At 39.7% G+C, this 25,996-nt stretch overlaps 1 protein-coding gene across 2 annotated transcripts in view; it reads right to left on the bottom strand.

The window, feature by feature from the left end:
- The window catches only part of Fam222b (family with sequence similarity 222 member B), a 79,948-nt gene that overhangs the window by 7,076 nt on the left and 46,876 nt on the right, over positions 1-25,996 (bottom strand). For both annotated transcript variants that reach the window (XM_026388934.2, XM_026388935.2), the window contains exon 2: positions 7,642-7,763. In XM_026388934.2, the coding sequence (XP_026244719.2) occupies positions 7,642-7,723 (82 nt within the window). In that variant the 5' untranslated portion in view covers positions 7,724-7,763. The remainder of the gene's footprint in view (positions 1-7,641; positions 7,764-25,996) is intronic.

Below are 25,996 nucleotides of genomic sequence, written 5' to 3'. Positions count from 1 at the left end.
ATCCTCCTGCTTCAGCCTCCTGAGCCACTCTTTTTTCCTTCTTCTTTTTTGTTTTATTTTGTACCAGAGATTGAACCCAGGGGTGCTTAACCACTATGCCATATCCCTAGCACCTCTAACCCTTTTTCTTGGAACCAGGGATTGAGTGAGGAGTAGAATTCTTAGGTCATGAAATTGTTTTGAAATTTTCACCAAATTAAAAAAGAAGAATGCTGGGTATACAATAGATATTCCATTATTATGAGAAAAATGTTCATATCAAATTAGGGGTTTTTTTTGGGGGGGGGTTGCCGGTTCTAGGGTTAAACCTAAAGGTACTTAACCTTTCTTTCCTGCTTTCTTTATTTGAGATGGGGTCTTACTATGTTGCCCAGGCTGGCTTTGAACTCCACGATACTCCTACCTCAGCCTTCTAAGTATCTGGAACTACAGAAGCATTCAACCACAACCAGCTTCTTTCTCAAAACTTTCTTATCACATCCCACACAAGCATGTTGGCACCTTCCTTCTATAAAATATTCCTTTATATAATCAACACAAATACCACAGTTCTGTAAGAAATTTAGTTAAATATCTGGAACCAATGGTGTCATTAATAGAGATATAAAATAGGACTATGAATTGGGATTCCATGGTTAGAAAACACTATAGTTTTGTCCAGGAGCTAGAGTAAAAAAAAATCTTGAATCCGGGGCTGGGGCTGGGGCTGGGGCTGGGGCTGGGGCTGGGGCTGGGGCTGTAGCTTAGTGGCAGAGCTCTTGCTTAACATAAGTGAGGCACTGGGTTCAATCCTTAGCATCACAAAAAAATAAATAAATAAAAAATAAACAAAACTATGCTATCCATTGATAACTTAAAAAAATAAAAGAAAACAAAAATCTTGAATCCAATCTTCCCTAAAGAGACTGCTCTGCTTACTCATCTATTCTAAAGGCCAAAAGACTGGAGAGAAACAGGCAAGTGTGTTTTAAACACAGGCTTTGGAGACTGATCTGATTAAGTTTTGGCCTAGTCACTGACAGACAAATGACAAATCCTTAAAAGAAAAATAAGAGAACCAGTAATCCTAGTGACTCGGGAGGCTGAAGCAAAAGAATTCCAAGTTCAAGGCCAGTCTCAGCAATTTGGCAACTAAACAACTTAGTGAGACCTTGTTTCAAAACAGAACACCGCTGGATATGATGGTGAACACCTGTAATCCCAGTGACTTGGGAGACAGAGGCAGGTGGATTGCAAATTTGAGGCCAGTATCAGCAACCTACTGAGGCCCTAAGCAATTTAGCAAGACCCTGTCTCCAAAAACAGTCTGGGGATGTAGCTTAGTGGTAAAACACCGCTAGGTGTAATCCCTAGTACCAAAATGAAAAAAAGAAGGAAGGAAGGAGAGTCTCTTATAATAATAATACTAAGGAATGAATGAGAACATATGGCTAGGTGCAGTGATGTATGCCTGCAATCCCAGCTACTTGGGAGGGTAAGGCAGGAGGATAACTTGAGCACCTAGGAGTTTGTGACTAGCTTGAGCAACACAGTGTCTCATCTTAAAAAAAAAAAAGAGAGAGAGAGGGAGGGAGGGCGAGAGACCGCACACAGGAGCTGGATGTGTTGGCACATACCTATAGTTCCATCACAGTAACCTGGGAGGTCAGGCAAGGAGCAGACACTGTATCAATTTAAAAAAAAGCTGGGTTTGGTGGTGTATGCCTATAACCCAAAGGCTTGGGAGGCTGAGAATTCCAAGTTCAAGACCAGCCTCAGCAACTCAGTGAGACCCTAAGCAACTTAGCAAGATACTGTCTCAAAATAAAAATTAAAAAGGGCTGGAGATGTGCTCAGTGGTAAAACACCACTGGGTTCAATCTTCAGTACCAAAAAATTTTAGAAATAATTTATTTTCTTTTTAATTTAAAAAGGAATGGGGCTGTAGCTCAGTGCTTGCCTAGCATGTGTGACACACTGGATTCAATCCCTAGTACCATCCAAAACACCCCCCCAAATCAAACCAAACAAATGAACAAGAATCTGTTCTGAAGACATTAAACATAGCATGTGGCACATGTCTAGCAGTCAACAAATGTTAGCTATTATTTCTAACAATAATGAATTTATCCAGTCATTGGGTAAATAACCCATTCCAGGGCCCTCCACTAGGGGGTAGACAGGCATCTAAAGTGGTAAAAGGTAACTTGGGCATTTGTCCCAAGACCTCTAAGTCTCTGCCATAAAGTGGGATCAGTTATTAGCTAAAAGATGGAGTGAGGACCAAGGACTTTTGACCATTTCAGCCATTTTCACAGTGAATACTTTATGAGCCACTATTATATACCTGGATCCTGAGCTGGGGAAATGAGCAGAGGTTTGGCAAGGGTAAGGAAGAAAAACTTTCAAAATCACATTTTATTGGCCATTTTAGAAGATGGTCAGAGAAAAAGTACAGAGTTCTAAAATAGCTGAAGACTCTTAAATGACACTATGGCATTTCTAGAAGAGTTCCATGAAAGCATCCACGTATAATCCCAGTGACTCAGGAGGCTAAGGCAGAGGACCCCAACTTCAAGACCAGCCTGGGCAACTTAGTGAGACCAGCCTCAAAATAAAAATTAGAAGGACTGGGGATATAGCTCAATGGGGAAGTGATCCTGGGTTCAGTCCTCAGTACCCTGCACAAACACACACATAAAATGATGGGAAATGTTTTATATTCACACACACATACTGAAAAGGAAGGGGAGAAAAGGACAAAGGGAAGGAGAAGAAAAGAGTTAGAAAGGATCAGTCCTACCATTTTGAACACAAGGGCACTGAAGCCTGGAGAAAAGCCTTTAGCCAAATGACTTCACATGCTGGGCCAAGAAACTACATACTACATCTCCCAACACTTCATCCACCTCCACTACCTTGCTACCTTCAGATGTTTCTTCAATTTTTCCTTTTCCTTTCCCTCCCTTCGTTCCTTCCTTTGCAGTGCTGGGGATTAAACCTGGCTCCCTGTGCATAGTAGGCAAGTGCTCTATCCCTGAGTTAAATCCTGAGCCCAAGATAAATCAAAATATAAAGTACCTTAAGCTATAAACACCTGTGCACCATTATATTCCACCAACCTCTGTGTCTAGCAATTTGTAAAACCTGTCTGAAGGGCTAGGAATGTGGCTCACTGGGAGAGTACATGCCTAGAATGTGTGAAGCCCTGAATTCAATTCCTAATACCCCAAAGGGAGGGGAAAAAACAAACAAACAAACAAAAAAACCTCACACCCTCCTAAGGATGTAGGGCAGAAAAAGGATAAATAGCAGAGTCTAAAAAATATTTTTGCTTTTTGTGCTGTGGACTAAATAAACTTAGGGCCTCCAGCATGCTATAAGCATTCAAGCATTCTATTATTGAGCAATACAACCAGCCCAAACCACAAAACTATTTTTATGGGGGGCTGGAGTGGTGGCTCAGTGGTAGAGCGCTTGCCTAGCACATGCGAGGCCCTGGGTTTACTCCTCAGCACCATATAAAAATAAATAAAATAAAGGTATTGTGTCCAACTTCAACTAAAAAATAAATATCTAAAAAAAAAAAAAAAAACCAAACTATTTTTATTTACTACAGCTGATGGGCCTGGGCTTTGGTTACTGGGCTCCATATTACCTTATCTGTAACTGTTTAATGGTAGCAGGTATAAGTCACATTATAGGATGTTTTCTTTGAGGGGTGAAAAAAGAAAGCAGGTAAGCTTAAGCACTATTAAATCACCTCTTCTGCAAAGGTTGGGTATGTTTAATGATAGTAACAAGAAGGCTAGAGGGGATCAAATACATATCCTCCATATGAAATATAACAGCCTGAAACAATAATATCTCAGTATGTGTGTGTCTGTTGCTGGGGATCAAACCAGAGCTTCACGCATGCCCATATCTTAATTCTTTTTTTTTTTTTTTTTTAGCGGAGGGGTTCTGGGGATTGAACTCAGGGGCACTAAACCACTGAGCCATATCCCAAGCCCTACTTTGTATTTTGAGACAAAGTCTCACCAAGTTGTTTAGTGCCTCACTGTTGCTGAGGGTGGCTTTGAACTTGCGATCCTTCTGTCTCAGCCTCCAGAGCCTCTGGGATTACAGGCACGAGCCCTTAAACCCTGCCAATATCTCAATTCTTAAATTCATAGCTGAAGACAGTGGTTATCAGAGGCTATTTGGGTCTGCTTTGAGGAAAACAAAGTGGAGATCTAAAGTCAGCATCAAGTGGTGCACACTTATAATGCCAGTAACTTGGGAGGCTGAGGCAGGAAGACAAGTTCAAAGCCAGCCTTGGCAATGTAGCAAGACCCTGTCTCAAAATAAAAAATAAAAGGGCTAGGGATATAGTTCAGTGGTAAAGCACCCCTAGGTTCAGACCCCAGTCTCTCAAAAAAATATAAATAAATAAATAGTCAACACCATTTGCATTTTCCCTTAAATGGCTCTTCCCTTGATATATCTCTGAGTGAAGTTGCTGTAGTGTGTTAAGCAATCTTGAAAAAAACGAGTTTTCTCTTTGTCATCTTATTGTATGTATCCAAGTATATTTCCTCTCCAATTGTGCCTAAAAGCCTAGAACTAGGCACAATGAAGTTAATGTGATGATTTGGATGACGATGGAAAACAAAATTTCATCACTAAATTATCATTCAGGCTAGGTATACCTCTCAGTAGTTAGAGCATTTACTAGGATGAGTCAGGCCCTGGGTTCAGTCCTCAGCACTGCAAAACAAATATTTTTTTTTTTTTTTGAAAGTAAGAGAAAGGCTGAGTTCATCAAAGCTGGTATTAGAAAACTGGCTTATATATTAGGGAGTTGTAGAAGAAAACTGTCACCTTCAGCTTTGTCCTTTCACAAAACTGGATTTGTCAGACAAATTCAAAAATATCAGGTTCTGAGTCTATGTTCTCTCAAAAGGCTAGTCCCCCCCCCACCTCAATGTGTATATGGGGTGCTAGGGATTGAACCTAGGACTTTGCCCACGCTAGGCACATGCTCTCCCTCTGAATTATACAGTCCAAAACTAGACCACTTTTAACTTCTGATGATCCCGTAGAACAGGGGTGGCAAACTACGGCCTGTATACCAACTCCAGCTGTTTTTGTAAAAATTTTTATTGGAGGGCTATGGTTGTAATTCAGTGTATGTGAGGCACTGGGTTCAACTGTCAGCACCTCATATAAATAAATAAAAATAGGGGCTGGGGTTGTGGCTCAGCAGTAGAGTGCTCGCCTAGCACATGTGAGGCCCTGGGTTCCATCCTCGGCACCACATAAGAATAAATAATTAAAATAAAGGTATTGTGTCCAACTATAACTAAAAAATATTTTTTAAAAAAATAAAAATATGGGGCTGGGGATGTGGCTCAAGCGGTAGCGCGCTTGCCTGGCATGCGTGCGGCCTGGGTTCGATCCTCAGCACCACGTACAAACAGAGATGTTGTGTCCGCCGAAAAAAACTAAAATAAATAAATAAAATTCTCTCTCTCTCACTCTCTCTCTCTCCTCCCCTCTCCTCTCTCTAAAATAAAAATAAAAATATGCCCTTCAATAGATGAATGGATTAAAAAATGTGGAGGGCTGGGGATGTGGCTCAAGTGGTATCGCCTCGCCTGGCATGAGTGCGGCCCGGGTTCAATCCTCAGCACCACATGCAAACAAAGATGTTGTGTCCGCCGAAAACTAAAAAATAAATATTAAATAAAAAATTCTCTCTCTCTCTTTAAAAAAAATAAACTTTAAAAAAATGTGGAATTTATACACAATGGAATATTAATCAGCACTAAAAAATAACAAGATCATGGCATTTGCAGGCAAATGGATGGCATTAGAGCAGATTATGCTAAGTGAAGTTAGCCAATCCCTAAAAAACAAATGCCGAATGTCTTCTCTGATATAAGGGGGGTGACTCAAAATGGGATAGGGAGGAAGAGCATGAGAAGAAGACTACCACTAAATAGGGAAGAGAGGTGAGAGGGAAAAAAAGGGAGAAGGGGAGTTGCACGGAAGATGGAAGGAGAACCTCATTGTTATACAGAATACATATATGATGTTGTGATGAGAAAAAGAAAAGTGTGTCACATTAGATTGGATAGAGACAAAGGATGGGAGAGGAGGAGAGGAGTAGGGGGGATAGGAAGGGCAGCAGAATAGAATAGACATTATGATTGATGTATGTACATTCCATGTATGTATTATATGACAAAATAGATTCTGCTGTTATGTATGACTAAAAAAAATAAAAATAAATCATATGGTAAAAAAAAAAATTTTAAAGACCTTAAAAAAAAAATAAAAATAAAGGTCCATCAGCAACTAAAAAATAATTTTAAACATTTTTTATTGGAACATACATATTCCTTTGTTTACATATTGTCTATGGTTGTCTTTGCCCTATAATGGCAGAACTGAATATACAGAGACTATGTGGCCCACAAAACAAAAACTATTTTCAATCTGGCCTTTATTAAAAAAAAAAGTTTGTGGCTCAGCCTTAGAGTGCTCGCCTAGCATGTGCGAGGCCCTGGGTTCAAACCTCAGCATCACATAAAAATAAATAAAATAAAGGTATTGTGTGCAACTACAGTTTAAAAATAAATATATTAAAAAAAAAAGTTTGGTAAATTTTGTTTTGTTTTGGGGACTGGACACAGGGCACTCTACCACTCAGCTATATACCCAGACCTTTTTATTTTGAGGCAGGGTCTTGCTAAATTGCCCAGGGTGGCCTTGAACCTGCAACCTTCCTGCCTTAGCTTCCCCAATTGCTGGGATTACAGGCATGCACTAGCACACCCACCTTGCTAATTCTTGTAAAGGGTTCAGCTAAGATGCTTAAGCACTCTGTTCTATTAAAGGAAAACCTCACTATCTCATTGATATCCCCTTTTGTGTTCTGAAGGGAGGGTTCACACCAAATTCAAAGCTGTTTTTATATCTGATATTATATGTAATAATTAGCCAAGAATGGAATATTTTTCTTGCATGTCATGTAGTGCAGGGATAGAAGGCAAGAATCTGGGAAAATATGAACTACAATGATCCAATTTAAGTAATTAAGACAGGAATCTAACAGTTCTCAAAGGCTCAATCTTATGGGAATTATACTAGCAGGCAAATGCCCAGAGAGGCTGAGAAAGCTAGCTCACAACTCTTCAGAGGACAAGAGTTCCTTTACTTACTGGGAACTGAAGTCACATTGGCTCAGAAGGCAGACAACAAAACCAAAGGGAACTATCTGTTTCCATGGTAAAGTGTACACAGGTCAAAACAACATAACAGTGTAAATAGTTTACTTCAGAGATACGGTAAGTAATCTGGACTATAAGTTTTCATCCAGTTCCTCAGGGGGTTAACTGAAACATGTTTTCGAAGGGTACGTATCTTATAAAGCACCTTAGTAACAATTAAGATCACATAAACTGGAGAACTGTAGTATTTAAGAGGATTTCTGTAAGATATAAAAGTTATCTCACATTGCTGACAGGTAAGGGCTTTTGCGACTGCTCTCCTGACAAATATCTTGGAGGTACAAAATTCAAAATCAACATGCCCCAGATATGCCTCTGGGATAACTCACATGTAGGGACTAAACAAAGGATCACACATCTTTTCTTGGGGATCCAGATTACTTACATTTCTGAAGTCCAGTGTTCATCTGCGTGTGAGAAAGAAGCTGAAAGGACAGGTCACCTGGCCCTGGTAAACAGGCTAGCATGGCAGACCAGCATCAACACAACATGGGGCAGTGGCTCACACTGTAATGACAAAAAAACAAGGTCATGGAACACAAGGCAATTCATTCAGGGAAGATACCAGGGAAATCAGATATGAGCAGCACAGACCCAAGTTTAGGTAGATAAACAATTTAATTAACAGTATGTTTGCTGAATAATATATCTACATGTTTATTTGTAGCACCAACCATTCTGATGGCTAAAATGTTATTTCATTCAGCATAGATGTATGAGTGGAAAAAATACCTATTCACACAAATAATTGGAAAATACAGGTATATTTGTAAAGTTTCCACTTTCTTAACAAGTACTAGAACTTACAGTAAGATGACTAACAAAGGCACCCAAAATCCAACTTGTGATCTGGTAATCAATCCTAACTCACTTTTAAAATAAAGGAGTCAGGTGCAATGGATCACGCCTATAATCCCAGTGACTAGGGAGGTTAACCCAGGAGGATTACAAGTTGAAAGCCAACTTCAGCAACTTAGCAAGATCCCATCTCAAAATAAAAGAAATAAAAGGAGGACTCGGGTGTAGCTCAGTGATAGAGTGTGTGCCTGGTACATGTGAGGCACTGCTAAGTTCGATCCTTAGTACCACATAAAAATAAAAAAATAAAACAAAGGTATTGTGTCCATCTACAACTTTAAAGGGACTGGGGCCAGGTGTCGTGGTACATGACTGTAATCTCAGCCTCTCAGAAGGTTGAGGCAGTAGGATCACAAGTTCAAAGCCAGCCTCAGCAAAAGCAAGGCGCTTAAGCAGCTCACTGAGACCCCATCTCTAAAAACAATAGGGCTAGGGACATGACTCAGTGGTCGATCAGTGGTCAAGTGCCCGAGTTCAATCCTCAGTAAGGAAAAAAAAAAAAAAGATTGGGCTGGGCATGGTGGTGCATGCCTATAATCTCAATAGCTTGGGAGGCCGAGGCAAGAGGATTGTGAATTCAAAGCTAGCCTCAGCACTTTAGCAAGGCCCCGTCTCAAAATAAAAAAATCAAAAGGGCTGGTGTTGTGGCTGCTCAGTTGTTAAGCATATTTGGGTTCAAACCCTGGTATCAAAATAAATGAATGAAAATCAAAAACAAAGAAATAAAACCAAGAAGGAACAAAGAATCCTAGGACATCCAATTAACTGGTTTTATTGTTGTTAGGTTTTTTTTTTCTTTTTTTTTTTTTTTTGGCTTTTGCTGAGGCTTCCTTTGAACTCCCTATCCTCCTGGTTTAGACTCCCAAGCCATTGGGATTACAGGCATGTGCCACTGTGCCTGGCGCACACACTTTGTGTGTGTGTGTGTGTGTGTGTGTGGTATTGGGGATTGAACCCAGGGCTTTATGCATTCGAAACAAGCATTGTACCAATTGAGCTATATCCCCAGCCCCCCTGGAGCCCTTTTCATTTTTTAAATTTTGAAATAGGGTCTCTCTAAACTGCTTAGGGTCTTGATAAGTTGCTGTGGCTGGCCCTCAAACTTGTGATTCTCCTGTCTAAGCCTCCCATTATAGGTGTGCACCACCACACCCAGCTATAATTAATCACTTTTTAAAAAGATATTTATTTTTAGTTTTAGGTGGACACAATATCTTTATTTTATTTTTATGTGGTGCTGAGAACCGAACTCAGTGCCTCATGAATGCTAGGTGAGCGCGCTACCACTTGAGCCACATCCCCAACCCCTAATTAACCACTTTTAAAGCAAAATTTACTTGTAAATTTTGAAGAATTCATCTTTTGTATCATGTTTCACACAATTAGGCTTCCTGGACCCCCCAAAAAAGAAAGGGGAGGGCATTGCTCCTAGGCTGCCAGCAGTCCCCTCTGGGTAGGTAATACTAACATTATATCCAAATGGTATGGACTACTGCTAGGTGTGGGGCTACACACTTGCAATCCCAACTACTTGGAAGCCTAAGGCAGGAGGCTGACAGGTTTTAAGGCTGGCCAGGAAAACTTAGCGAGACCCTGTCTCACAATAAAGATTTTAAAAGGGATAGTGATATAGATCTGTGGAAAAGCACTTGCCTCTCAAGCATAAGGCCCTCCTAGGTTCAATCACCAGTACCACACACACAAAAAAAAATTGATTTAATTGGTGTTGTGTAGCAAAGAGACATATACAACCCAAACATACAACCCTGCTGTAGTGAAGGAAGTATTATCAACAATGCAAGCTCCTATGTACCTGGAAACAAGCTTTTCTCAAATTAAGTAGATTACAGTAAAATACATGAACTTCCTTCCCAATACTACAAAACCCGGAAACCATGATGGTGGATTATGGTTTAGATTACTACAAAAAGGAAGAGTGCTCAAAAATTAAACAAAGGCCTCAAAATCTCTTTATTTCCCTTAGAGGATTCTCTCAGGTATGTGAAACTACCTCGTCATGATGAGTATCTTAGAGCTCTAGCTTGCAAGACCAGGAAACCGAAAAGACACTTTATAAAAGGGAATGCTTAAACTGCATCTAAGATAGCAACTGTATAAAGAACTGAAGATTGGATGCCTCAATGAGAACAGAACTGCCCAAGAGTTTTGTTTTTTTGGGGGGGCACAGATTTGATCTTTTTTTTTTTTTTTTTTTAATTTTTTTTTTATATTTATTTTTTAGTTCTCGGCGGACACAACATTTTTGTTGGTATGTGGTGCTGAAGATCGAACCCAGGCCGCACGCATGCCAGGCGAGCGCGCTACCGCTTGAGCCATATCCCCAGCCCCCAGATTTGATCTTAAGTCTCTAGCGAGTGGGACAACAGAATGAGCACAGTGTGCCAACTGCAGAGCCTTAAGAAATAAAATGTCTTCTGTTGGGGTCAAATGACCAAGGTGATGCTTATTACAATCCCTTCCCTTGTGAATGCTGATGTCTATTTAATAACTTCTCCCTTATGGTTCTATACAGCTGAGGGCAAAATTCAAGGAAAGGAAAGATATTAACAAACTGAAATGTGTTATATAAGGACATTTTAGTCAATTACAGTTGGCAAATATGATAGTGATCCCATAAGATTATAATGGAGCTGAAAAAAACTGTTTTTGCCTTTTACTCTTACTGTAACTTTATAATAAAGAGATTATGATGTTGATGATGATGATGGTGGTGGAGGAGGAGGAGGAGGAGGAAGGGAAGACTGGAGAAAAACAAAACTTAAACAGTAGCTATTATTTGGGCAGAAATTTTTCTTTATACTTTGGCACATTATTTCTATAAATAAGTTTAAAATAAGGAAAAATTTTCAGGCATGATGGTGCACACCTGTGCATGCACCATCCCAATGACTCAGAAGGCTAGGACAAGAAGATCAGAAGTTTTGGGTCAGGCTCAACAAATCAGGGAGACCCTCAGCAACTTAGACCGCGTCTCCAAATAAAAAATTAAAATGGGCTAAAGATGTAGAGCAGTGGTAAAGTGCACTGGAGTTAAATCCCCAGTACCAAATAATAATAATAAATACAAATAAAGAAAAATTTACCAAACTCAAACCCTCAAACCTAAAGCAATGTTCACATGTGGATTGCTGATACTCTGATAATGAAAGTTCAAAGCAGACATTCACTCAGCAGTCTTGCAGATACCACTCTGTCCCTGCACATTTTTTTGTGTGTTTATTTATTTTATTTGATACTGAGAATCAAACCCAGTGTCTCATTACATGCTAGGCAAGAGCTCTACCACTGAACCACAAACCTCCCCCCCCCTGCACTTTTTTGTTGTTGTTTTAATTTGTTATACATGACAGCAGAATGCATTTTGATTCATAGTACACAAATGGGGCACAATTTTTCATTTCTCTATTGTACAAATAGTAGAATCACACCATTCATTTGTTCATACATGTATCCCCTCTGCACTTTATATATATTTTAGATGTAGTTGAACACACACAACCTTTATTTTATTTATTTATTTTTATGTGGTGTTGAGGATCAAACCCAGGGCCTCACGCGTGCTAGGTAAGCATTCTATCACTGAGCCACAACCCCAGCCCCACCCCTGCACTTTTTAATAATTTGTTTTCCAATATTGGGAATTTTTTTTTTAGTTTAATGATCCTAATTGGCTTTATTTTTTTAATCCTAGAATTAAAGACAACACTTCATTCCATACAATAACAGAATAAGGGTTTCTTGGATTTCCTCTCCTCCTACAACCCAGAGACACATTTATTTAGAAAAACAGATATATATTTAAGGCAGAATCTATCCCTTGAAGCTTCCTGGCTTGCGGAGGTTGGAATCAAACAGGAAAAAAGCAACTTCCCTCCACAACCCATTCTAGAAAGCAGAGATGTCAGTATAAAGCATTCTCCCTTTCGAGCTATCTCAAGGAAGAGATATATTTTGAGGTAAAATGAGAAATACATGTTCAAAGAAGAATGTGGGTCATCTTGAGAGTGAGAAGCTTTTGGAGTAAAGCAAAGAATCCACATTCAAGGGAAAATATCGACCATTCCCAGAGGGAGAGAGCAACCCTAGAATACTTTTGAGCTCTCACTGGCATCCCTCTGGGTTGCTAAATATAGAAATTCTAATTTGTGACACCCCCTCCCCCATTTTTAAGAGTTCTGGGATCCATCTGCCATCCTTTCCAAAAGACTGCCTTCAATGCTAAGGGAGGCTTCAAGCCCCTTGACCAGTTTTACTCATGTCAAGAATCAAATCCTGCTAGGTCAGGGAAGAAATGGAATGGACTCAAGACTGTGAAGTTTATAGGGGCTATGATTAAAAAGGAAAAATGTAGGCTAGGGTTGTAGCTCAATGTTTGAGCTCTTGCTTCACATGCATGAGGCACTGGGTTTGTTCCTCAGCACCATATAAAAAATAATCAAGGGGGCTGGGGATGTGGCTCAAGCGGTAGCGCGCTCACCTGGCATGCGTGCGGCCCGGGTTCGATCCTCAGCACCACATACAAACAAAGATGTTGTGTCCGCCGATAACTAAAAAATAAATATTAAAGAAATTCTCTCTCTCTCTCTCCCCCTCTCTCTCTCCCTCTCTCTTTAAAAAAATAAAATAAAATAAAAATAATCAAGTAAAACAAAGATATTGTGTCCATCTACAACTAAAAAAAATAATAACAATAAAAAAAGGAATAAAGCAAGTTTCCTCCACAACTCATTCTAGAAAGCTGAGATGTCAATATAAAGTATTCCTCTAGAGGTGTGGCAGCTAAACACAGGCCTTTTATTTAAAAACTTTAAATCACCTCCACATTATTATCACATCTGCTTTTTCTTAAACATAAATCCCAATACAATTTTACAGCTCATATTTCCAGGAGCACAATTAGACTCAGAAAATTAACACTAGCATTATCTTCTGAAAGGGCCTCAAAATTCAACTCCTGCCTTCAGAACAGATCAAGTAGTAGTGCTGCAGACATCACAGCAAAAACAGAATGGTTTCCTTGGCCTCTCTGTGAGCTCTCAGCAAGCTTTGCTTCCACCAGCTGGTAAGCCAGGACTGCTACCTGAGGGGCCGGCCAGAGCTATGGTATCACAGCACAGAACTAGGGTGTTCAAGTTCTCCTGAGGCACCTGCACAAGGGCTGGCATTTCCCAGGCTACCACTAATTAAGGAATAAACCTATTTTCCCCATTGGAAAAATTCAAATGTACTTTCATCTCTCTCTCCTGAGCCTTGCCTCTGTTCAGAAGAATATTAGATATTTCATTAGAGTTGTGATATGACTTTCTCTGCTCTCCTGGGTAGAATCTGATAAAGGGTCATCTTTGCCTGGGGTGGGGGATCTGTGCTGGTAGGGAAACCTCAATCTGCATTTGTACTGTTTCTCCCTTCTCAAGTTTTTTTTTTAATATTTATTTTTTACTTGTAGTTGGACACAATACCTTTATTTTATTTATTTTTATGTGGTGCTGAGGATTGAACCCAGGGCCTCACGCGTGTTCTACCACTAAGCCATAACCCCAACCTTCCCTACTCAGGTTTAAGACAACTGAAGGATAAGTAAAAGAGCAAGAACATTCCTCATACATGATTTGGTGGGAAAAGATGCATTCTATTAAATGAAAACTTCCTTGGGGAGTGATGGAGGCATATGATGAGCCAACTCAACTTCCCCTGACAGTCTTACCATCCACCATCTATCTAGTGCCTTCAATGCTACTTCACCAGTTTTTTCCTGTTTTTCTTAATCTGCCTTCAACCCCCACCTTGAAAACAAACCAAAAAAACCCTCCTTGGTCACCCCAAAACCCAGATTGATCAGCCCAGCTTCTGACTCACGCTGTGACTCAAAAATTTAAATCTGCCACTTATGGACTTTAATTGTGGCTCAGCAGAAGAGTACTTGCCTAGCATGTGAGGCACTGGGTTTCATTTTCAGCACAACATATAAATAAATAAAATAAAAGTCCATAGACAACTTAAAAAAAAAAAGTCAGGTGCAGCAGCACATGCCAATAATTCTAGGTACTCATGAGGCTGAGGAAGGAGGATTCAATTTGAGACCAATCTGAACAATTCAGTGAAAACCTGTCTCAAAGAAAAAGAAAAGTGCTGGGGCTGTAGCTCAGTTGGCAGAACACTTGCCTAGCATGTGTGAGGCACTGGGTTCAATCCTTAGCACCACATAAAAATAAAGTAGGGCTTCGGATATGGCTCAGTGGTTGAGTGCCGGAGTCCAAAACCCAGAAAAGTGTCTGGGAACGTAGCACAGTAGTAGAGTGCTTGCCTAGTAAGCGCAATGCTTTGGGTTCAATCCACAGTACAACTCAAAAAAAAAAAGTGGAATTGGGAATAGTTCCCAAATCAGAGCGTCACTGACACCCCAGGTACGGGGGTGGGGTGTTACATCCATTGTTTATCTGACTCCTAAATATTAGGGGCTTGGGTTGTGGTTTAGTGGTCATGCGCCTAGCACACGTAAGGCACTGGGTTTGATCCTCAGCACATATAAAAATAAACAAATAAAAGAAGGGTATGTGTCCATTTATAACGAAAGAAAGGAAAGTAAGAAAGAAGGAAAAAACCAAATTAATTAAAATAATTATTACCAGTATCTTTGACAAGCCCTGTCATTCATAAGTCAAAGGCTTAACTAAGAATTTGAGAACTTTTGATAGTCAGGGAACGTTTTATCCTGTTCTTTTACTCCTGCAGTCCAAGAAATGTGAGTTATTAAAACCTAGAGGGAGGACTGAGGTTGTGGCTCAGTGGTAGAGCGCTTGCCTAGCATGTATGAGGCACTGGGTTCGATTCTCAGCATCACATATAAATAAGTAAATGAAATAAAGGTCCATCAACATCTTTTTAAAAAATTAAACAAACAAAAAAACACCAAGAGGGAGCCAGGCGTGGTGGCACATGCCTGTAATTGCAGTGGCTTGGGGAGGCTGAGACAGGAAAATCGCAAGTTCAAAGCCAGACTCAGCAAAAGTTGAGGCACTAAACAACTTAGTGAGACCCTTGTCTTAAATAAAAAACAAAGTAAGGCTGGGGATGTGGCTCAGTGGCTGAGTGTTCCCGAGTTCAATCCCTGGTACCCACCCCCCAAATAAAATAAAACCTAGAGGGGTTGGGAGTGTAGCTCATTGGTAGAATGTGTGCCTAGAATGTGTGAGGCACTGGGTTAGATCCTCAGCACCACATAAAAATAAATAAATGAAATAAAGGTATTGGGGTCCATCTAAAACTAAAAAATAAAAATAATAATAATAAAACCTAGAGGGACCAAAATACTTCTCTTGGAAAAATAAGCAGCACCAAAGATGGCAAAAAAAAATTATAAATTTATTGAATTAGATTCTGCATGATCATCTTTTTTTTTTGGAGGGGGGGGTCACCAGGGCTCTTTACCACTGAGCCACATTCCCTGTCCTTTTTACTTTTTATTTTGAGACAGGGTCTCAGTAAGTCGTTGAAGGCCTCACTAAATTGCTGAGGCTGGCTTTGAACATGAGATCCTCTTGCCTTAGCCTCCTGAGTCACTGGGATTACAGGCCTGCACCACCACACCCAGCAAATCAGTCATTCTTTAAGGTGTTTTATAATCTATGCAAAAGGTACTTCGGTCACCCAAGTAAATGTGAAATTCCTGCTAAAATTATCCTTTCACTATTTGCTCAAGCTTAATAATGTTCAGACACTGCTTAAAGGCCTCTTTCTTCTCTATTATGAACCTAACAGGGGACCTAAAAGCCACTTGCAATTTTAACCTTACAACTCTAGGCTGGGGAAAGAATGGATGTTCACTCTGGACTTACCTTGCTGAGACTCCATGACTGTGTCTGCTACAAACCAACTTTAGGGGTTTGGAAATCTACTTCAAAATTCTACCATTACAAAATTTATCACACAGGTCCTCACTTTATTTCCCATCCCTACCCTAGTCCTCAAAGTACTTTCAGTGGCAAAAAATTGTTCTTCTATGGATCACTAACTACTTATTTCTAACCCAGTGCTATCTCTTGAATTCTTATTCAAGTACCAAAAAGTGTTCTCTTCCCTTGGACATTTTAACCTTTTGATTTGAATGTGAACTTCCTAAGACTGGTGCTTATCTAAACTTTTTAAAAAACATATGACAAATGTGTTATCAATAAGGGAGAAAAAATGGTCATGCTCCCTCTTTTGGAACTGTGTCACCTTTTAAGTTCTTTCAGAGATATGTGTCACATATATTTAAACATGTGACTTTTTTTGCAGGGGGTTAGAGGTAGTAGGGATTTCACCCTGGCGTGCTTTACCACTGAGCTACATCCCTGCTTCTGTTTTATTTTGAGACAGGGTCTCATTAAGTTGCTGAGGTCCTGGAACTTAGAATCCTCCTGCCTCAGCAACTTGGGAGGCTAAGACAGGAGGATTGCAAGTTTGAGGCCAGCCTCAGCCACTTAGCAAGACCCTGTCTCAAAATATAAAATAAAAAGATCTGGAGGGCTGGAGCTCAGCAGTAGAGCACTCATCTCACATATCTGACGTCCTGGGTTTGAGTTTCAGCACCATATAAAGATACATAAAATAAAGGTATTGTGTCCATCTACAACTAAAAAAATATATTTTTTTTAAAAAAAAGTCTGGAGATATGACTGTGAAGTATCCCTGAGTTAAATATCCAATACCACCCCATCACCACCAAAAAAAGTGTCATCTTAAACTGGATTGGTCTAGGTCTAAGAAGTGAATAGCTGTTGCCTCCTTTCATGAATGAAGGTGTGAAAGATCAGAGTGGATCCCTTTTCAGTGCAATTCAATAAGAATTCTAGTCCTTCATCCACAGAGTAGTTTTATGAAAATAAACATAGCGGCTATATATATATATATATATCATGAAGTTACAGTCTGGACTCTTCCCTTCAAAGTTGTTCCATTGTCTTGGTAAAATTTGTGTGTCTCAACCCTGTTTTCCCTTCAGTTCTTGCAGTGCACTCAGTCCCTTTTATAAAAGGACAGTAGAAGTGCTGGGTGCAGTGGCGCACACCTGTAATTCCAGCAGCTCAGGAGGCTAAGATGGAAGGATTGCAAGTTCAAAGCCAGCTTCAACAAAAAGTGAGACACTAAATAACTCCATGAGATCTTGTCTCTAAATAAAATACCAAAACAAATAGTACTGGGGATGTGGCTCAGTAGTTGAGTGCCCCTGAGTTCAATCCCCAGTACCCAAAAACAAAACAAAACAAAAGAGGAAAGCAGACAGTTTTTACTTCAATGGTAAAGACCTGGAGAGAAATGCAGAGCCTACCTTTTAATTATCCTTCCAAGTTACAGGGTCAGAAATGTGATTATTCATATAATACATGTTACTGGCTCATATTTCTGAACTTCAGGTTCTGACACTCCCCCCCACTCCCCTGGCCCCAGTACTGGGGACTGAGCCCAGGGATACTCAACCACCAAGCTATATCCCCAGACAAGGTCCCACTAAATTGCTGAGGCTGGCCTTGAACTTGTAATTCTCCTGCCTTAACCAGGAGTTGCTGGGGTTATGGGTGTGAGCCACCATGATCAGCTGGAACTTTTTTTTTTTTTTGGGGGGGGAGTGCAGTGATGGGGTATTAAACCCAGGGCTTTAGCATGCTAATAAACAGGTGCTCAACAACTATGTGAGGTACCCAGCACTGCAACTTATTTAAATTCTTACCATTGAAGCACATAACAGAAGTGCTAACTAGTGTGTGTGTGTACTTTCACTCTAGGAGTGAGAGAACATAAACATGCCTGGGTACTTTTATTGAAAAGTATCATTTGGGGGCTGGGGCTGTAGCTCATTGCCCGCCTCACACGTGTGGGGCACTGGGTTCCATCCTCAGCACCACATAAAATTAAATAAAGACATTGTGTCCAACTACAATTAAAAAAATATTTTAAAAAAGAAAAGTATCATTTGCTTTCTGTACTTTAATCCCCAGCCTAGTAAAAATGAATATTCCTAAAAATGTAAATAAGCAGGCTGTATTTATTGAGGGCAGCTAACCCAGAACTTTCAAGTTTTCATTTTGTTTTGAGTTTCAGATGCCCTATCAGGGCTGAATCACTATAACTCCACCTCAGAAGGGTAGAATGACCTTAATATTTAATCACAATCATAATCACAAGCAGAGTTCTCAAACTGGAAACAATTTTGCTCATAAATACTTGGGTTTATGCCCAGAAAGACAATGAAAACAAGAGACCAAGAGAATTCTACCAAACATTTAAAGAATACTGCCAGTGCTTTTCAAACTCTTCCAAAAAACTGAAGAGGGAATATATCCAACTCATTTTATGAGGCTAGCATTACTGTGACACCAAAGCAAGACAAGAACACTACAGAAAAATTCCATGATGAGGGGCTGGGGATGTGGCTCAAGCGGTAGCGCGCTCGCCTAGCATGCGTGCGGCCCGGGTTCGATCCTCAGCACCACATACCAACAAAGATGTTGTGTCCGCCGAGAACTAAAAAATAAATATTAAAAATTCTCAAAAAAAAAAAAAATTCCATGATGAATACAGACACAAAAATCCTCAACAAAATGATTACAAACTGAATTCAACAGCACATTAAAAGGATCATTCACTTGATCACGTGGGATTTATCCCAAGGATGTAAGGATGGTTTAACATAGGCAAATCTATACAGGTGATGAATCAGACTAACAGAATTAAAGAAAAATATCTGATCATGTCAACAGAAGGAGAAAGCCAGGTACAATGGGATATCGCTGTAATCCCAACAACTCCAGAGGCTGAAGGAAAGAGGATCACACATTCTAGGTCAGCTTCAGCAACTTAGCAAGACTGTCTCAAAATAAAAAGGCCATATGTGACAAGATTTCAGCTTATATCATACTTTTAATATCTTTTTTTTAAGAGAGAGTGAGAGAAGGAAAGAGAGAGAGAGAGAGAGAGAGAGAGAGAGAATGAATTTTAATGTTTATTTTTTAGTTATCGGTGGACACAACATCTTTGTTTTTTTTTTTTTTAATTTTTTTTTAAATATTTATTTTTTAGTTCTCGGCGGACACAACATCTTTGTTGGTATGTGGTGCTGAGGATCGAACCCGGGCCGCACGCATGCCAGGCAAGCGCGCTACCACTTGAGCCACATCCCCAGCCCCATCTTTGTTTTTTTGTATGTGGTGCTGAGGATCGAACCCGGGCCGCACGCATGCCAGGCGAGCACGCTACCACTTGAGCCACATCCCCAGCCCCTATCATACTTAACAGTAAAAAGCTGAAAGCTTTTTTCTAATGTCAGAAGACAGGGCCACTCTTGCCACTTCTATTCAATATAGTACTGAAAGTCTTAGCCAGAGCAATTAAACATGAAAAAGAAATGAAAGGCTTCCAAACTGGAAAGGAAGAAGTAAAATTATGTTTGCCCATGACATGATCTTATATACAGAAAATCCCTGAAAGCTCATCAAAAAACTGTCAATGTTCAATAAAGTTGGAGGCTAGTTGGAGAGGTAGCTCCGTGGTAGAGTGTTTACTTACCATGCACTAAGTCCTGGGTTCAATCCTAAGTACTAGGGGGGTGAAAAAAAAATAATAGGGCTGGGGATATAGCTCAGTTGGTAGAGGGGCTGCCTTGAGCACAAGGCCCTGGGTTCAATCCCCAGCACACACACACACACAAAAGTAATAAAGTTGCAGGATACAAAATAAACATACAAAAATAATCTATATTTCTTTAAAATAACAGTGAACTCTTGTAAATCCCAGCTACTGAAGAGGCTAAAGCAAGAGGATTCCAAGTTTGAGTTCAGCCTGGGAAACTTCAAGTTAAGCAAGCACTCTACCAATGAGCTAGATTTTTTTTTTCTTTAAAGGAAATCTGTAGGAAAGATATCAAAGTTGACCATAATTTTAAGTTTCAGTGTGTTTAGAAAGTTCTTTACCAATACTTTTCAAGTTATTTCAGGAAATAGAAAAAGAGGGAGCTCTTCCAAATTCATTCTATGAGGCCAACATCACCCTGATTCCGAAACCAGACAAAGACACCTCAAAGAAAGAAAACTACAGACCAATATCTCTAATGAACCTAGATGTAAAAATCCTCAATAAAATTCTGGCAAATCGAATACAAAAACACATCAAAAAAATTGTGCACCATGATCAAGTAGGATTCATCCCTGGGATGCAAGGATGGTTCAATATACGTAAATCAATAAATATTATTCACCACATCAATAGACTTAAAGATAAGAACCATATGATCGTCTCGATAGACGCAGAGAAAGCATTCGACAAAGTACAGCACCCCTTTATGTTCAAAACATTAGAAAAACTAGGGATAACAGGAACTTACCTTGACATTGTAAAAGCTATCTATGCTAAGCCTCAGGCTAGCATCATTCTGAATGGACAAAAGTTAAAGGCATTCCCTCTAAAATCTGGAACAAGACAGGGATGCCCTCTATCACCACTTCTATTCAATATAGTTCTCGAAACACTGGCCAGAGCAATTAGACAGACAAAGGAAATTAAAGGCATAACAATAGGAAAAGAAGAACTTAAATTATCACTATTTGCAGATGACATGATTCTATACCTAGAAGACCCAAAAGGATCTACAAAGAAACTACTAGAACTAATAAATGAATTCAGCAAAGTGGCAGGATATAAAATCAACACGCACAAATCAAAGGCATTTCTGTATATCAGCGACAAAACTTCTGAAACGGAAATGAGGAAAAACACTCCATTCACAATATCCTCAAAAAAAATAAAATACTTGGGAATCAACCTAACAAAAGAGGTGAAAGATTTATACAATGAAAACTACAGAACCCTAAAGAGAGAAGTAGAAGAAGACCTTAGAAGATGGAAAAATATACCCTGTTCATGGATAGGCCGAACTAACATTATCAAAATGGCGATATTACCAAAAGTTCTCTATAGGTTTAATGCAATGCCAATCAAAATCCCAAAGGCATTTCTTGAAGAAATAGATAAAGCAATCATGAAATTCATAGGGAAAAATAAAAGACCCAGAATAGCAAAAGCAATTCTAAGCAGGAAGTGTGAATCAGGCGGTATAGCGATACCAGATTTCAAACTATACTACAGAGCAATAGTGACCAAAACAGCATGGTACTGGTACCAAAACAGGCGGGTGGACCAATGGTATAGAATAGAGGACACAGAGACTAATCCACAAAGTTACAACTATCTTACATTTGATAAAGGGGCTAAAAGCATGCAATGGAGGAAGGATAGCATCTTCAACAAATGGTGTTGGGAAAACTGGAAATCCATATGCAACAAAATGAAACTGAATCCCTTTCTCTCGCCATGCACAAAAGTTAACTCAAAATGGATCAAGGAGCTTGATATCAAATCAGAGACTCTTTGCCTGATAGAAGAAAAAGTTGGCTATGATTTACATATTGTGGGGTCGGGCTCCAAATTCCTTAATAGGACACCCATAGCACAAGAGTTAATAACAAGAATCAACAAATGGGACTTACTTAAACTAAAAAGTTTTTTCTCAGCAAGAGAAACAATAAGAGAGGTAAATAGGGAGCCTACATCCTGGGAACAAATTTTTACTCTTCACACTTCAGATAGAGCCCTAATATCCAGAGTATACAAAGAACTCAAAAAATTAGACAATAAGATAGCAAATAACCCAATCAACAAATGGGCCAAGGACCTGAACAGACACTTCTCAGAGGAGGATATACAATCAATCAACAAGTACATGAAAAAATGCTCACCATCTCTAGCAGTCAGAGAAATGCAAATCAAAACCACCCTAAGATACCATCTCACTCCAGTAAGATTGGCAGCCACTATGAAGTCAAACAACAACAAGTGCTGGCGAGGATGCGGAGAAAAGGGTACTCTTGTACATTGCTGGTGGGACTGCAAATTGGTGCGGCCAATTTGGAAAGCAGTTTGGAGATTCCTGGGAAAGCTGGGAATGGAACCACCATTTGACCCTGCTATTGCCCTTCTCGGACTATTCCCTGAAGACCTTAAAAGAGCATGCTACAGGGATGCTGCCACATCGATGTTCATAGCAGCAGAATTCACAATAGCTAGACTGTGGAACCAACCCAGATGCCCTTCAATAGATGAATGGATAAAAAAAATGTGGCATCTATACACAATGGAGTACTATGCAGCAATAAAAAATGACAAAATCATAGAATTTGCAGGGAAATGGATGGCACTAGAGCAGATTATGCTTAGTGAAGCTAGTCAATCCCTAAAAAAAATACCAAATGTCTTCTTTGATATAATGAGAGCAACTATGAACAGAGCAGGGAGGAAGAGCAGGAAGAAAAGATTAACATTAAACAGAGACATGAGATGGGAGGGAAAGGGAGAGAAAAGGGAAATTGCATGGAAATGAAGGGAGACCCTCATTGCTATACAATATTACATATAAGAGGTTGTGAGGGGACTGGGAAAATTAACAAGGAGAGAAATGAATTACAATAGATGGGGTAGAGAGAGAAGATGGGAGGGGAGGAGAGGGGGGATAGTAGGGTATAGGAAAAGTAGCAGAATACAACAATTACTAATTGGGCATTATGTAAAATTGTGGATGTGTAACCGACGTGATTCTACAATCTGCATTTGGGGTAAAATTGGGAGTTCATAACCCACTTCAATCTAATGTATGAAATATGATATGTCATGAGCTTTGTAATGTTGTGAACAACCAATAAAAAAATATATATATATTAATAAAAAAAAGTTTTAAAAAAAAATAAATAAAATAACAGTGAACTCTTGTAAATCCCAGCTACTGAAGAGGCTAAAGCAAGAGGATTCCAAGTTTGAGTTCAGCCTGGGAAACTTCAAGTTAAGCAAGCACTCTACCAATGAGCTAGATTTTTTTTTCTTTAAAGGAAATCTGTAGGAAAGATATCAAAGTTGACCATAATTTTAAGTTTCAGTGTGTTTAGAAAGTTCTTTAATAGGCTCTGAGTGAGGTCAAAAGCAAGTCAGACCATGGGACTGGGGATGTGCCTCAGTGATAAGAGTGCCTATCTGGCATTGAGGGTTGGGGTTCTAATTCCCAACACTCCCCCCGCCCCCCCAAAAGACCAGAGACAGGTTTTCATTCTGATAAAAATGGAAAAAAGTTCCCCAGTATAGCTTCTATAATCTTATAAATTGTAGGTACAACGTGGAAAAATAATTTTAAAATTTAACAAGATGTTAAATTTCAGAAGTCATGTGTTTAGAGAATACTAAATAAATAATTTATGCCCTTTCCTCCCTCCCTTAACTACATAACATACAAGAGGCCAAATTTCCCCAGTATAGAATCCTTTGCCTCAGAGTCACCTTACCAGAAAGTAAGGACCTTAAAACCTAGTCTAGAGTCTAGAATTTCAAGTTGAAATGATAATAAAAATTTAAAACTTAGAGTCATTTAGAAAATTTGCTCTAGCAGGGCTCAGTGCTGTACACCTGAAATCCCAGATACTCAGGAAACTGAGGGCTGGGGATGTGGCTCAAGCGGTAGCGCGCTCGTCTCGCATGCGTGCGACCCGGGTTCGATCCTCAGCACCACATACCAACAAAGATGTTGTGTCCGCCGAGAACTAAAAAATAAATATTAAAAAATTCTCTCTCTCTCTCTCTCTCTCTCTCTCTCTCTCTCTCATTCTCTCTTTAAAAAAAAAAAAAAAAAAAAAAGGAAACTGAGCAGGAGGATGTCATCACATCTGAGGTCAGTGTTGGCAACTTAGCAAGATCATATCTCAAAATTAGAGGTGTGGGGGCGGAGCAGCTGGGGATAGAGCTGGGTGGTAGAAGCACCTCTGGGTTCAATGCCCAGTACAAGGACAAGAAAGGAAAAGAAAAGAAAAAAAGGAAAGTAAGCAAGCTTGCTCTTTTTCCCCCTACCCTTGTACTGGGGATTGAACCCAGAGGTGCTTGCTACTGTACTGAATTCCTCCCCATTCCTTTTGATTTTTTTCTTTCTTTTGTCTTTTTTGAAACTGGGGGTTGAACCTAGGGCATTGTGAATGCAAGGGAGATGCTTTGCCAGTGGGCTACATCCCAGCCCCCTTTTTATTTTTTGAGACAGGTTCTCACTAAATGGCTGAGATTGGCCCCTGTACCCACCCAAATTTGCCTGTTCTAAGTATACAACTTATAGTTAATTTTTCTGAACCAAGTCTAAATCAAAGTTTTTGGTTCTATATACCTCCATTTTCTGATCCTATTACTTTGATGAAGTACTGGTACATAGATAATGCTCCTTTTTGGTGACTAAAGTGTCTATAATCATTGTACACTGCTGGGCTTTTTTTCCTTTCTTTTTGGTACTAGGGATTGAGTCCAGGGATACTTTGCCACTGAGCTACATCCCTAGATCTTTTGTTTTTCATTTTGAATCAAGGTCTTGCTAAATTGCTTAGGGCCTTGAATTTGCAATACTCCTGCCTCAGCCTCCTGAGTCACAAAGATTACAAGCATATGCCACCATGCCTGGCTGGGCTTAAAATTTTAAAGTGGCAATAAGTCTATATTTTTACTTTATAAAGAGTAACACTGGGCTGGGGATGTGGCTCAAGCGGTAGCGCGCTTGCCTGGCATGCGTGCGGCCCGGGTTCAATCCTCAGCACCACATACCAACAAAGATGTTGTGTCTGCCGAGAACTAAAAAAAATAAATATTAAAAAAAAAAAAAAGAGTAACACTGAAGGCTGAGTTGTGGCTTAGCAGTAGAGTGCTCACCTAACATGTGTTGAGGCCCTGGGTCTATTCTCAGCACCACATATAAATAAATAAAATAAAGGTATTGTGTCCACCACAACTAATAAATAAATAGATAGAGAGTAGCACTGCAAGAAAGCACTGTTTAAAAAATGTTTTAAGAACAGTTTAGATGAAATTTTGCATAGGTAAAGTATTATATAAATGGGAACAGTGAAACAGAGAGGATTTATAGCAACAAGGAGTGCATTTGAGGGGAGTGTAGACACTATTCCCACTAAAGGTATTCGTACAGAAATGTAAGCAGTTACTATTTATATTCAGGAGGGCAGATACCAGGAATTGAACTCAGGGGCAGCTGAACACTGAGCCATGTCCCCCAGCCCTATTTTTTTTTTTTTAAGAGACAGGGTCTCATTGAGTAGCTTAGCACTCGCTGTTGAACTCGCTTGTTCAAAGGTTGGCTTTGAACTCTCGATCCTCCTGCCTCAACCTCCGAAGCCGCTAAGATTACAGACATGCATCACTGTGCCTGGCTGTATTTTTAAATAATGCAAATTGCAAATACAGTGTAAATCATTTTTTTTTAACCTTATAACACCAACAAATGTTTTTTTAAAAAAATCTAAAACAGGGCTGGGGATGTGGCTCAAGCGGTAGCGCGCTCGCCTGGCATGCGTGTGGCCCGGGTTCGATCCTCAGCACCACATACCAACAAAGATGTTGTGTCCGCTGAGAACTAAAAAAATAAATAAATATTAAAAAAAAAAAATCTAAAACACCCCAAGTTGAAGACATAGTGAAGGATAACTACAGTGAGATATCAAACTGATCCATTCTTCTTGGATCATATCAACAGTTTTTTAAATGCTCGTACTAGCTAGGCCCAGTGATGCAAACCTGTAATCCCAGGGACTGAAGCAGGAGGACTACAAGTTCAAGACTAGCCTCAAAAACTTACCAAGATCCAGTCTCAAAATAAAAAATAAAACAGGCTGGATGCAGTGGAGTATGCCTATAATCCCAGCAACTTGGGAGACTACGGCAGAAGGATCAAAAGCTCAACCCAGCCTCAGCAATTTAGTGAGGCCTTAAGCGAAGTAGTGAGAACCTGTCTCAAATTTTTT

Source organism: Urocitellus parryii, chromosome 7 (assembly GCF_045843805.1).
Source record: "Urocitellus parryii isolate mUroPar1 chromosome 7, mUroPar1.hap1, whole genome shotgun sequence".
In the NCBI taxonomy this organism is placed as follows: domain Eukaryota; kingdom Metazoa; phylum Chordata; class Mammalia; order Rodentia; family Sciuridae; genus Urocitellus; species Urocitellus parryii.
The sequence above is the reverse complement of the archived record's forward strand: the minus strand, read 5'-3'. Positions and strand labels throughout refer to the sequence as shown.